At 49.2% G+C, this 13,598-nt stretch overlaps 1 protein-coding gene across 8 annotated transcripts in view; it reads right to left on the bottom strand.

Moving 5' to 3' along the window:
* Nucleotides 1-13,598, bottom strand: part of AUTS2 (activator of transcription and developmental regulator AUTS2) — a 1,064,271-nt gene that overhangs the window by 301,702 nt on the left and 748,971 nt on the right. For 7 of the 8 annotated variants that reach the window (XM_082714253.1, XM_082714252.1, XM_082714257.1 and 4 more), the window contains one exon: nucleotides 965-994. The exons of the other annotated variant lie outside the window; for it this stretch is intronic. In XM_082714253.1, the coding sequence (XP_082570379.1) occupies nucleotides 965-994 (30 nt within the window). The remainder of the gene's footprint in view (nucleotides 1-964; nucleotides 995-13,598) is intronic. 8 annotated transcript variants of the gene reach the window in all.

Below are 13,598 nucleotides of genomic sequence, written 5' to 3'. Positions count from 1 at the left end.
GGACGGAACAGGAGCCCTCGGATCTCTCGGAGGCCGGAAGCAGAGGAGGGGGAATGCAGGGCTGGGCGGGAAGACGCGACCAAACACGGACAGCCCGATTCTGAGAAAAACCCACCAGCGAACGGGGCGTGAAAGGCGGAGGCTGGGGCTCGAGAAACCCAGCGAGACGCAGGACAGACCCAGAAACCGGCGGGGGGTTACGGGGCCCTTCCTTCCGATGCCAGGCAGTACGGAAACCGTGGAGCTCAGGGAACGCTTTCTGAAATACGTAAGGGAGGACTAAAATGAGGAAGACGTCCGGTTGGGGGCTGGCACGGCTAGAAGGAAAGACCAAACCATCCCTTTGCTTCAGGCACGGAAAAGTTCACTATACCGGGTCGTGATCCGATCTTCTGAAAGCTCCACGCGGCCTGCATACACAGAGCCTGGCGGCCCTCAGCCTCGCACGGACCTGCAGGAAGAACCCCCCGCCCACCTGGCCGTCTCCCGGACGAGGAGAGCCCCCTCACCCCATGACGACAGGCCCCAAAACACACCATTCATATTTCTATCAAGAAGGCCACGATGTATAGAAAAGCAGGAAGAAGCAGGGAGCCCAGTAAAAGAAATGGAGAAATGACATTATCAGTGCAGACTAGCACGTTTCCTCGTCCAGTCAAGGATTAAAAAAGAAAACTCAGATGGTTATCAAAATAGCTTCCTCTTTCAAAAATCTCTAAAGTGAACACTTGATGTTACATATACCCAATCTTAATGTGCACTTAAAAAAAAAAATGGACCTCACAAAGTAAATACGTTATTTCTTATCATAGGCAACGTCGCTGTGTCAACGCAACGGGTCTTGCAGAGTAGAAAAGCTGTGGTCAGTGTGGAGCCGGCATCCCACCACCCTGGGACTGGGTGCGGGAACCACGGTGCTCGACTGTGCCCACGATGGTGGGGCGGGGGGTGCGGGGGGTCTTACCTTCTCTTCCTGGTCACTGTCGCTGTCACACTGAAAAGAAAGACAAGAGAATAAGGGTTAGTGGAAACATTGAGCAGATTCTTGTTTTCTGATACAGAAAAAAATAAAGACAAATAAAGGAATTAGGAAACGTTAGCTGAATTGTACAGAGCTTCTTCCGCTCTAACACTCGTAAACCGAATGAGAAACGAAGTTCGGAGAAGCGGCTGCGCTGGCCTCGTCCACGCCTGCACTCCGCGGTTCTGCTGGCGGCCCGTGGACACGGTCCAGCAAGGTGCCTGATCTCAACGGTGGGCACCCCAGCACACGGGACGGGGGTGCCCACCGAGAAACCAATCCAGCCGCAGGACTAAGGGGAATTAGGATCATTCAGTGGGATTCAGGGTCAGTTGATACCTTCAGAAGGAGACCTTCTGCCTCCAGCTAACGTGAAAGGTTATGTCTCTCCTGGTGCTTTTACCCAGAAAAAGAGGAAAACCTCTGGGTGCTGCATTTTCTCATGTGGACCCTGAAGGGAAGAGATAATGGGCAGAGTTCACCAGCTGTGGTGGCTGCCTTTCCTAAGGCCCAGAAGAAAGAGGGAATGTTCTCTACAGAAAACATACCAAGCACAAGAGGAGGTCAGGGGAGTAAATCAATAATATGGGCAACGAAGTATGTGTTAAGGCTGCAGACTTGCATCATACCTAACAGATCCCGAATTCCAACCGGTGAGCTAAGTCTGGAATAACCAGAGAATGAGTTAACTCATTAGATGTGAAAGGGAAATGATAAAAACCACATTTTCTTTTTTAAACCAACAGTGTTCGTTATCCGTCGGATCTTAAAAAGGGGGATGTGTTTTGTCGGAGCGAATGCACAGCAGGTCAACGTATTTGTCTGTAGACGAGCAGTCCTTGACAGGCACTGCTACGCGGACAGATGTTCCATAGAGACACGGGACTGGCCCTAGAGCCGCTTTCAGGTTAGCAGTAGAGAGAAAGCTAGAACACAAACGCCGTGCAGAGGTGTGGTGTGGTGAGAGCCACAGTCCATCAGGACGACTCTCCCCACGGGGCACAGAAGGACAGACCACGCGCTGTGGGGAAGACACGGGTCATGGGTGGCCGGTCTGGCAACCGTGACGACACTGTCAAAACCAGCGTGACGCATGATTGAAAAAAGGGAGGAACAGATGGCCCGGCAATTCTGAAGGTGGAACCAATAGGACGTGGTAACACATGGACATGAGGAACAAGGAAGAGGGATGAGTCTAGGATGATGCCAAGGTTTTTAGTGTGGCCACCTGGACACGGGAGTTGGTGCAGCTACAAACAGAAACAGAAAATAAATTCACTTCTACAATAGCCACGACTGACTGGATACCCACAGTTATTTACAAACCCCTTCTCCCGACATTCTGAGACTGAAGAAAGCCAGGTAGGCTCTCTTTTCCAACATTCCTGGCAGCCAAGGGAGGCCGCAAGACACACTCCTGGCTTAGACTTGAGGAGATGTCCGCTGAGGGCTCTGAACATTTTTTCTCTCCTCAAAAAAAGAAGACAAGCAGGAAGCACTTGTCTCTTGCCTTTGAACATGGTTGTAGGAGGATGTGATGTCCAGATCTGCGGCAGCCACCTTGCGAAAATGAGGCAGCCGCAAGTACAAAAGTACAAAAGCAAGATGGCGGTGGCCCAATGGAGACATCTGAACCAACCTAAGAGCGGCCTGCCTCTGGACACTTTTGTTCAGATAAAAATGAGTTACCTTATCATTTAAACCACTGTTCGAGCGCTCCCAAATGCGAGTAACGACAACTCCATCTGAATGGACATCTTGCTGTTATAAGACATGACTGGGGGACGATTTCCTCTTTCCAGCTTACCCTCTCTGCACTTGAGTATTTGGGAACTCACATCACAAACTCATAGACTAGTAGGTTCTAACACTTTCTACTGTCTATACTGGCCCTTCCATGCCATAGGGCGATCAGAGTTTCAGCGACCAAGCTTCTACCAAGTACGACTGACTCGTGTTCGACCAGGCTTCCCAACTCAGATGGTCTAAGGTTACTTCTGTCTGACGAGCGACTTCTCTATTATAATAAATCAAGAGGTGAGATGAAGACTTTGAAGGCCCAGAACACCAGAGATGAAGTTCTCTTCTCCTCATTGTGTGATTCCCACCCCCACCCTTGCCTTTAATTAGGGCTTCTTTGAGGTTCCTAAGTTCTGGGCACATTTTCAAGAGTGACAAAGCATGATTCAGAAGAGGGTGGGGTGGGGGGGGAGAAGTGTGTTTTGCCAGGCGGGTTCATCTCCCCAGATGTTCACAGCCGCCTTGTGAGGTAATCAGTGACAGCTGAGGGCTGTGGCCCAGCCCTTGCCCATGTCCCCAAGGACTGGTGTGCCGGGGGTCGAAGGAGTGGGGAGGCTGCGAAAGGGCCACCGCTGTCCACGCCCCCCACCGATCCTAACAGCAGTATGTCCCCGGGAATGGTTATTTGTATCAGAGTGTTAAGCCTTCTGCTTTCCAACAGTCCAGTTCTAATTTCAAGGTCCACTTAATTCCACATCAAGTAATTACTGATATACCCAGAAGCACCTTGTCTCCAGAGTTAAGCATATGGTGAAGAACTGAGACCTACTGGTGTCCATTATGGAAGCAGCACGGGTGCCAAGCCGATTAAAAATGCTCCAGCTCCCCACACGACATGCCGGGTGAGTGACAGCTCCTCGGCGAGGCCAGTCGCAGAGTCTGCCAAAACAGGCTCTGCTGCGCAGGGGCCCACATGGTGCGCTGAGAAAACAGTTCCATTTCTGGTATTAAATTCCCATACTGACCCGAGGACTCTGCCGTGGGCTCAGCAGGAGCGAACCATCCAATTTACAGCTCTGCTCTCCGGAGCCTCGAGTGCCAGCCCCTGGCAGAGACGAATGATGGTCAACCCCTCCAGCTCATAAATTATGCAAAGGCAATAAACGCACTCCACAAACAGCACCTAACGCTCGCCTAGCCTGGCTCCCAACATGCTCCGTAAAAGCCAGAAGCTCGACACATGCAAGAGGTCCGCGCCACTCATAAAGGGGGTTTGTTGACAACCCCAGACGGAAAGCCAGCCACGGTCCTAAGGAGTCTTTCTGCCTCGCTGGCAGCCGTTTACAGGCCGGCTTTCTGAAAAAGGGGCTGTTTTATGGAGTCGGTGCGGGCAGAAGTCAGGGTCTAAATTCACATTGAATACACTGCGCGGCTTTCACGCCCTGAGCTCCGCGCGTTGTGGATTTTAGGCCAAATGGTTCTAGGTCTTGCAAGGTCAAAGGAAGAAGTGTCTGCTCCCCGGTCCCCAGATGCCAGCTCCAGTACACAGGGTTCCCCGCGAGCCACGTCCCGACTCAGGGCTCCGTTCTGCACGAGGCCAAGAGGTGCGGCGTCGAAGGCACAATCGGGGTCCCATCAGCGCTGATGGGACCATTGTAAGCACGTTGACGCCAGGGTCCCACACTGGCGTCCCAGCACACAGGTTGCAGGCTCACGACCAACTCGAGGCAGCAGGGTACTCCCCAGGACCGGATTTCAAAGGCCTTTGTGAGACACTGAAAACATCTCCCTCCATTTCCAAAGCAAGAAATGAAAAGGAACAAGTGGGCCTTCCAGGCCAGGCAGGAAAAATCCCTGGTCGCCGCGTCTTCAGACAAATACGTGACCCAAACCCAGCACAGACAAGAGAGGGAAAGAGGAGCAGGAAATCCAAGCCACACGCCTCAAAAGCCCGATTCAGAAACAGGTTAGTGCTGGAGCACAGTACGGCCGGCACGGGAAGCCGTCTCCCCGACACCACCTTCAGCTCTGTCTCCTCTGGGTTCACACATCAGAAGGGAGATTCTGGGGCCAACTGCTTCCTTTAGTGCTTCCTGCCCACCCTTTAAATGCGTCAACCCCTCCCCCCACGTACCCACCCAATATTTTCTCCTTTTAAAAATTAGTGTATATTTGGGGCGCCTGGGTGGCTCAGTGGGTTAAGGCCTCTGCCTTGGGCTCAGGTCCTGGGATCAAGCCCCGCATTGGGGGTCTCTGCTCAGCAGGGAACCTGCTTCCTCCTCTCTCTCTGCCTGCCTCTCTGCCTACATGTGATCTCTGCCTGTCAAATAAATAAATAAAATCTTTTAAAAAAATTAGCGTATATTTATTGAAGATATTTTTAGAAGTCACCCATGAGCCTCGGAAAATAGCAGTACACCTGTAGAATTCCCTACAGTGTTTCCTCTGTCCTCACACACATTTTAAGAAAAGAAAATAAATTTCTACTGTATTTAACCTACTCTGTTTTCACATAATGTGTCAAATATTTTGTTTAATGACCGAAATTTGCTGTCACATCATTTAAAAAAAAAAAGGCACTGGGTGTGATGCATAAACAATGAATCTTGGAACATTGAAAAAATAAAGTTAAATTTAAAAAAAAGAAAAAAAAAGAAATATATAACATAACTAGAGAAAAAAAAAACAATCTGTGCTGTAATCCGCTATATGGATCGTAACTAATCAGGTAAGAAAACTCCCCAGTGCTGTTATCGCGATCGTCTTGACTGAACGTTCTGGAAGGTTCCCCTCATACACATTCACCAATGCCCCCTTCCCATGTACCTTCTCACGGCCCCTCCTCCTCTGCATACCCCTTCATGTCACCGTCTCCCCAGAGTTGGAACTGCAGTCCTCCTGTTTCCCGTGACTCCCAGGGCAGCCTTGAGAGTTTGCCCTCGTCCCATCTACCATGTTGATGTCGACCTACACAACCCCATGCCCACTGCCTGCCCGCGGCGTGACTCGGGGAGGACTGCCTCAGTTCTCCGCATCTCAGTTTACTGATCTGTAAAATGTGGGTAACCACGGCGCTGCCCTCCGAGGACGGTCAGAAGAAAACAAGCCAGCACGCGTGAACGACTCTGACAACGTGTGGCAGAGTCAGGGCGAACCGCCCACGCTACGGGTCATCAACGTAGGTCTCGTTGGCTGCGCCCCCTTCCCGAAGCCCCGCAAACAGACTCGAGCGGGTGTCCGCCTAAATCCGGACCCACGGTCTTCCGCTCCCCCCACGCCTGCCCCTCTCCCGCGGGGCCCTGGGGACGCCACCAGCGGTCAGTCTCCGCGCGGAGTCTTGTGACCGTCCTTGGCTCCATTCTCGACGGACCTACCTTCTCTCACCACGTGACTGATCTGCTTTCTGAATGTGTCCCACCTCCACCACCACGGCCACGGCTCCCCTCAGCCTTTTGTTTTCTCATGACAAGAGGCCAAGGCCTGCTTTCAGGGACCCTGGTCTCCCCGTTTTCTCGCCCAAGCCCTTCCTGACCAGGGCGGATCTCCTCAGTTTCCCTTCGGTCATTAGGACACTTCCCACGGCCATGAAAGCGCTTCCCGTGGCGTCCCCACGTCCCAACACTCCTCCAGCACAGGGCCTGTCACCCGCGTCCCAACGCTCCTCCAGCACAGGGCCTCTCAAGCTCTCTGTGGCGAAGGACCATTTGTTTTTGTTTTGTTTCCTTTAATTTCCCAAACATCATAGACTGATGCTTCCGTAAGATATAATAAAAAATAAATTGCTACGAAAATGAAAAAGAAAAGCAAAGACATAAAAAATATGTGTTATTATGTTTAAGAGATACAAAATTACTCCACTGAATTGCTATAAAAGTTTCCAAACGCTTTGTTCTCAGCGGCCACGCCAATCTCGCAGCAGACAGTTGAGCGAGAGGGCCCATGGCGTCGCCTCTGTCTGCAGCTCCACTTCGAGTAGCGCTACCTTCACACACCCCTCGCCCTCGCCACACGCGGGCACACTCGCTCACACGCCCGGGACCTACTATCTTTGTGCTCATCAATTCCCTCTGCCTGGAATTCTACCCTCACAAATGCAGTTTGCTCTGTGAATTATCCAATGCTTTTCTTAGAATGAGGATTTCTTACAACTACAGTACTCATCTTAGAATTAACTGCTCCTGTCTCCGTCCCTTACAAGATACTGTATTTTCATTGTCTGCCACGGGAGCCATCGCCACTAGAGAGGAAGCTCTGGGCAGATCAGGGCAGTCGGTGCCTTGGGATAGGGAAGGTGGAAGGTGCTCGATGGTATTGACAAATCCACCTTGTTCCTCTGCAGGATTCCTCACACCCGTGCTTGATTCCAGGTAACATAAGCAAACTGGGATTCTGAACAAGCAAGTAATTGCAAAGAAAGAAGGTGTGGGAAACCATGCCTAAGTCAACGGCTTCATAGTGTGCGGCAGAGGCTGGAACACAGGGGCAGGGTCAAAATCACTAGCAGAGCCTGGCACTGGGGCCCAGGGAGAAATACCTTCCGTGAAAAGGCCCAGACAAGACACGAGGACGATTTTAGGTGTATTCCTCGAAAGCAAGCATTTCTCATTTCCCTTTGGGAATCTCAGTATCTTGTTCTAAGACTCGGCTCCAAATCGAAAGGCGTCAGGGTGGGCGACACCTCTCCGCCTCATTCGGACGAAGGAACAATGGGATTCCAGGTACCTCGTGATGGAACGCATTCTTAAGCAGAAAGTGGCAATCATTGAATAGATCACCGACAATGACATTGAGGAGGGCATCGCTCTCTATTCTGCTCAATGGACCTTGCGGGAACAGTTATTTTGTATCTCAAATCCATTTATCACTGCCACCAAAGATGTCAGGGCTGCACGCCATCACTGAACAAAGTTATTTTATTCTTCTTTCTGCCTAAAGGAAATCAGAGCAAAATGAGGGAGAACCCCAACTTGTAAACTACAACGTCTGACATCAAGTACAATTTAACTTTGCCAGTGACAAAACAAATCGATTTCCCTTTGGGGCCGGCGGTTTATCTGCGACTGTAAAGACATCCCTCACCTAAAAGCAATTTCAGGAGAAGCCACCTAGAGAAAACATGACACTTATTTTCTTATTTAAAGAAGCAAGGGAGCGGCACAGTGACGGGAAGCATGTCCGCCACCATCTTCCCGTCTGCCCAATTCCTCGCACGCGCGAGAATGTGGTGCCATTTTGTGTCCACGTACGGCAGCTCTGATGCTGTCTGTCTTCTTCTGTCACCCCGCAAAGCCCCCGTTTCACACTGTTTACACCGAGCTCACATTGGCTTTGGGCTCACAGTGAAATTCAAAGCTATTGGGAACCTTGACATAAAAGGGATCTTTTAATCCTGAAAATGGTGTGCGGTACTCTTACTGATGGTAACACGATGCCATTGGCTCTCTTCCCTTCCACCTCAGCAGTAACGATGCCTGAGCAAACAAAATAGCTCTAAAAGGGCAAAAGCGTGATCGAAAGATTTGTTTGCCAAACAGTCGTCTAAGAGAGGAGAGTAAAGCTTCTGACGGTCACAAAACGAGTGCATTAGGAAATAATATAAGGTCTACCAATCTTCAGCTGTTCGGCGGGAGGCAGAAAGCAGAGCAAATCTTCAGAAGCTTCTGGAATTCTGTACTGGTGACCTATTATTCCTATGGGGAGCTCTTAGAACCTGGCACTTTTGCAAGTTCTCAGCTTGAATTGGCCAGGGCTCAAACAGCCAGCGCGATCTGAGGGGCTAACAGAACACTTCTTCTTCTCCTCCGGGGTCTCTCAGATGATCACACACTTCCATTCAACAAATAACTTTAAAAAGTGTCTACTATGTGCTTAGGCTCCTTCTGGCCACCCATTAGCAGTACAAATACATCGCCGGAAATCAAGTTGTCCAAAAATGAAGTTCTAAAGGTCACAGATGACTTTTCAACATTTTTTTCCCCATTCTTGTCACTTTCAAATCCAGGTGTATTTCATAAAACAATCTGTATGCTGTAAATTTCCACTCAGCTCATTAAAATATTGTTGGGCTTTTGGAAGTGGAAGAAGTGGATATTTCACAAATCTTTGGAGTTCAGCTTTTTTTCCCCCCCTTAGAAGAAAGGAAATCACACTTTGCCAAGTATAAACATACATAAACCCCAAAGATGAAATTTACTTAAAACCCAGAGCCCGCAAGCCTCAGTGGTTGCCAAAATGAGAAAAATGAGTTTCTCGTCCAAAGGTGAAACTGACAGTCCAGGGCCCGGTGATTTGTAAATGATCTCTTGGAAGCTTAAGCAACAGATCTTCTGCCTCTCTGTCATTGACTTACTGATTTGAAGTCATCAATAGCATTAATCCCTACCTTCCTGGGGACCGATTACAGACGACTTTGAAGGTGGCGTGCAGCAAGACTTTATTACGAGACCACCGTATGATTATGGGCAGGGAGACCTTCCCGGCGGCATTCCGTCTGCGACCCCCCGGAGCGCTACGGCTTTCCCTTTCCAGCTCACCGCTGCTTGTTCCATTGGGTGGGGCCTGGGCCCCCTGGGTTTGCTTCAACCAAACCTTGGTTCTTTTCCGAGTCCCGTGCGAGCTAATAAAACCCAAATCTGCTGATGAGTAAGAAGGAAAAGCATGTTACGGGTTAAAATAATACAAGAGTCTATTTTTTCCGCTGTGTTGTGATCCATAGAAATCACCCTGAGCCTTTTCCCCTTTCTTCTCTGCCTGGGAAGCCAATTGCTTTGATTGCGGCGATACGAGCGAGCTAAAATGACTTGCCCTTGCTTGTGAGGCAAATGGAACATGCTAATAGAACTTATCGCATTACCCGATGCAAAAGTGCCATAGCTCATTACTTTAAGATAAAAGGATATCATTGCAGACGGCAAGCAGAATTGACTTTCTGAGGCCCGGCTTGATGATGATTTAATCAACTGCTCCCTTTCACTTCTCATCTCTGCGCCTGTCGGTTTCACAGGTGCCGTTAAATGAGACACTCAGAAAGTGAGCGCAGGGAAAGAAATTGCTGTCATTACTTTTCAAGAAAGGAGGTATGCAAATTTTCGACAGAAAGATTGCGTTCATAATGGGCCTGGTAAAATACAAGATCATGCTTGACAGGTGAGGGCGAGCCGCGTGCGCATGTCCTCAAGGCGCAGCAACCGTCCTCGTCTGGAGATGTGCTCCATACGACGAACCACAAACGAGAGACCCAGCGGGGCCAGGGCCCGGGAAGGTGGGACGTGCACGGGGTGGTCTGCACCGGTCCAGGTGCTGGGAAGGGGGAGGCAGCTCCAAGCCTCGGGAAAGCCACAGCCAGAGGATCAGAGAACACAGCCTGGTGGCGCTCGGTCCGAACCAAAAACGGCAACAGGCTCTTGCAAAGCCCATCTGCTCTCTCACATACACCTGTGGGATCAGCTTGCCTGGGTTCAAATCTTGGTTCTGCTCCTTATGATCTGGAGGGTCTCAGGCAACGAAATGGACCTTTCTGCCCCTCGGTTTAATTTGCGACCAAATGGGGCTGCTGACAGGCACCTACCTCCCAGGGCTGTTGGGAGCATTCATGTTCATAAACATACAACGATAAAACACACATAGATAATGCAATAATTATGTATATGTATAAAATGCAGTAATTTTATATATATAATATGTAATTTTATAAATATATACATACATACTATGTATATTTATATACATAATATATAACATATAATGTAAACGTATATATACATATATTCAATCTATATTAAAAAATATATTTATAAAATTATTTATTATATATATAAAATTATTGTGTATATGTGTGTGTGTGTATATATATGATATTAAAAGGTACAGAACCAGGGTGCCTGGGTGGCTCAGTGGGTTAAGCCTCTGCCTTCCGCTCAGGTCGTGATCCCAGGGTCCTGGGATCGAGCCCCGCATCGGGCTCTCTGCACAGCAGGGAGCCTGCAACCTCTTCTCTCTCTGCCTGCCTCTCTGCCTACTTGTGATCTCTCTCTGTCAAATAAATAAATAAATAAAATCTTAAAAAAAAAAAAAAGGTGCAGACCCATGCGTCATCTGTAGGAGGCGCTCTGCAGATGTCAGAAAGCAGGCATTCATTCAGTCTTCAACAAAAACAGAGTATCTCTTTTTTTCTTAAGAAGATGCTGCGAGGTGCTGGAAAGCGACCTGGCTACGGTTCCAATAGAACACAATTAATTCTTCATTGATTTCGCATCTCTAAGTCTTGCTCCCCTGGCAGGTGGTGGGCTCCTCGACTGCACTCTGGTTGTCCCTGGAAGCCTCACAGGGCCTGGGGCTGTCTTAAGGACCCCAACACTGATCTGATGATTTATGGACCCCTCCCCCCTCGTCCTCCTCCTCATTGCATATGTCTGAAGGACAAGCCCTCAGAGGCATCTCCTCTTGGAGCTGGAAATTTGTCTTTCGTGGGGACCCTCGGGTGATCGCCGTGTGCCCTAGCCTGGGAAAGGAACAGACAGTCTGGACTGAACCACCTTCGGGAAGGCACGATGAATCTGTGCAGATTAAATGATCGGGAGGTATGAACAGAGACGTTTTTTCATCCACTTTGCCTTCAGTAGGTAATTGTTCTATTTTCTCCAACACTCAAAGTCAAAGCATCTTTCTTAAAGTGCCTGTGACTCGGAGTTCCTCTTCCCCGGTAATGACGCTGCTGCACACCCTTCCAGCCCCTAACGTTGTGGGGTGTGGGATGCAGCTCCTGCTCTCCGTGCTAAGTAGCACCTACAAGATTCAATTCCTCGCCGCGGGGAGCACAGGAGAGGGAGGAGGGCCCGTGACAGCCCAGCAGCTCTGAGCCCTCTACTTTGGAAGAGCCTGGTTCCCGACGTGCGTGTCACATCTTATCTCTGCCGCGCGGCCCTGTCCGGGTAGGCATCCTGCACAGGAACCTTCTCTCGAACCCTCTTCTCCCCTACAATAGCCAGCCGACAGCCATCAGTCATTTAAAAAGAATGTTCTGACAACAGCCCAGGGAGGGAGGTGTTAAGACCCTTGTGTTTTCAAGAGGAGGAGTGAAGGCTTCTGATGGCACAGGCACTACTTGAACCCCGTCTGTCCTCCGCAGCTCATGTTCTCAGCATGCACAATACAGCCCTGTCGCTCGCTCATGCCCTGTGCAAAGAGACTACTTGAAAAACATCTTTCTGATTAATTGCTTGGCATGGGCAGAGGCAGGCGGAAACCGAAAAGAGGCAGCGGATGCAGGCAGCCAGCCCCATTTCTACCCCACGCCAGACAGCTTTACCTTCGGAGGACAACTTAGCACAGTACCTGGCTCAGGAAAGAGCTCATGAAATCTGAGGCTGACCTAGGTTCAAATTCTGATCCCTCTAACTTAGCAGCCATGCAGTCTTGGCAAAGACACACAATATCCTGGAGGCCACCTTCCTTCTTTTCCAGCCAGCAAACGGGAGGGGTACATAGGTGGGATTTTTGTTAGAATGAAATGAGTGGAAGCATGTGAAAGCAGCCAGAAAGAAATACTAAGAGCTTTACTCTGTCCAACTCTTTCATGAAAGAAATGCTGTATCACACACGGAGATGAGGCAAGGGCCGTTATTTAAATGTTGGGTTTAATTTCTTTATGATTTTGTTTCCAGACGGGAAATCACATCCTGTAAGAATTTCTGCTTGGGAGGTGTTTGAAGACTCACTACTACACTGGACAGAAGGAGAAACAACAGCCCAAACAAAGAAGCAGAAACAGAAACAAACTATCATTCGCTCCCGAAGTAGAATAACAAACGGTTTCATTTCACTGATAAAACACACGCATGCCTTGGGAGATGGCGCAGGCTGGGTTCTAGCCCGCTGCAATAAAATGAGTATCGAAATAAAGTGAGTCGAATGAAATTTTTGGTTTCCCAGCGCGTATAAAAGTTATGTTTACACGACACTGTAGTCTATTAAGTGTGCAACGGCACCATGTCTAAAAAAACCCCAACGTACGCACCTTAGTTAATAAATACTTTATTGCGAAAAAATGCGAACCATCATCTGAGATTTCGGTGAGGCGTCTTCTTGCTGGTCGGGGGTCTTGCCTCAGTGTGGCCAAGCAGCGCACTGATCAGGGTGGTGGTTGCTGAACCGTGGGGTGGCTGTGGCCATTTCTTAAAATAAGGTGGCAATGAAGTTGGCCACATCGATTGACCTTCCCCATCATGAACGACTTCTCTGTGGCATGCGATGCTGTCTGATAGCATTTCACCCGCAGGAGAACTTCTTTTAGAATTGGAGCCAATCTTCTCAAACCCGTCTGCTGCTTTACCAACTACATTTATGTCATTTTCTAAGTCCTTTGTTGTCATTGCAACAGTCTTCATAGCATCGTCACCAGGAGCAGATCCCACTTCAAAAACCACCTTCTTTTGCTCATGCAGAGGAAGCATGGGATGGTAGCGATGCAGCCCCATCTTCAGGCTCCGCTCTAACTCCAGCTCTCTTGCTCCAGCACCCCTGCGCTGACTGCCTCCCCTGAAGTGCTGAACCCGTCAAAGTTATCCATGAGCACTGGAATCAACTTCTTCCAAACTCCCCTCAGTGTCGATATTTGACTTCTTCCTATAAATCACGAATGTATTTAATGCCATGGAGTATGGTGAAGCCTTTCCAGAGTGTTTTCCATTTATGCTGCCCAGATCCATCAGAGAAATCACTACCTATGGCAGCTACGGCCTGATGAAATGTACTTCTTAAGTGATGGGATTCGAAACTTGAAAGGACGCCTTGACCCTCAGGCTGCAGAATGGATGTTGTGTTCACAGGTATGAAAATC

The sequence above is a fragment of the Mustela nivalis genome (genome assembly GCF_964662115.1).
Source record: "Mustela nivalis genome assembly, chromosome: 19".
NCBI classification, from domain to species: Eukaryota; Metazoa; Chordata; class Mammalia; order Carnivora; family Mustelidae; genus Mustela; species Mustela nivalis.
Note: the sequence above shows the minus strand (reverse complement) of the source record. Positions and strands in the feature narration are given on the sequence as shown.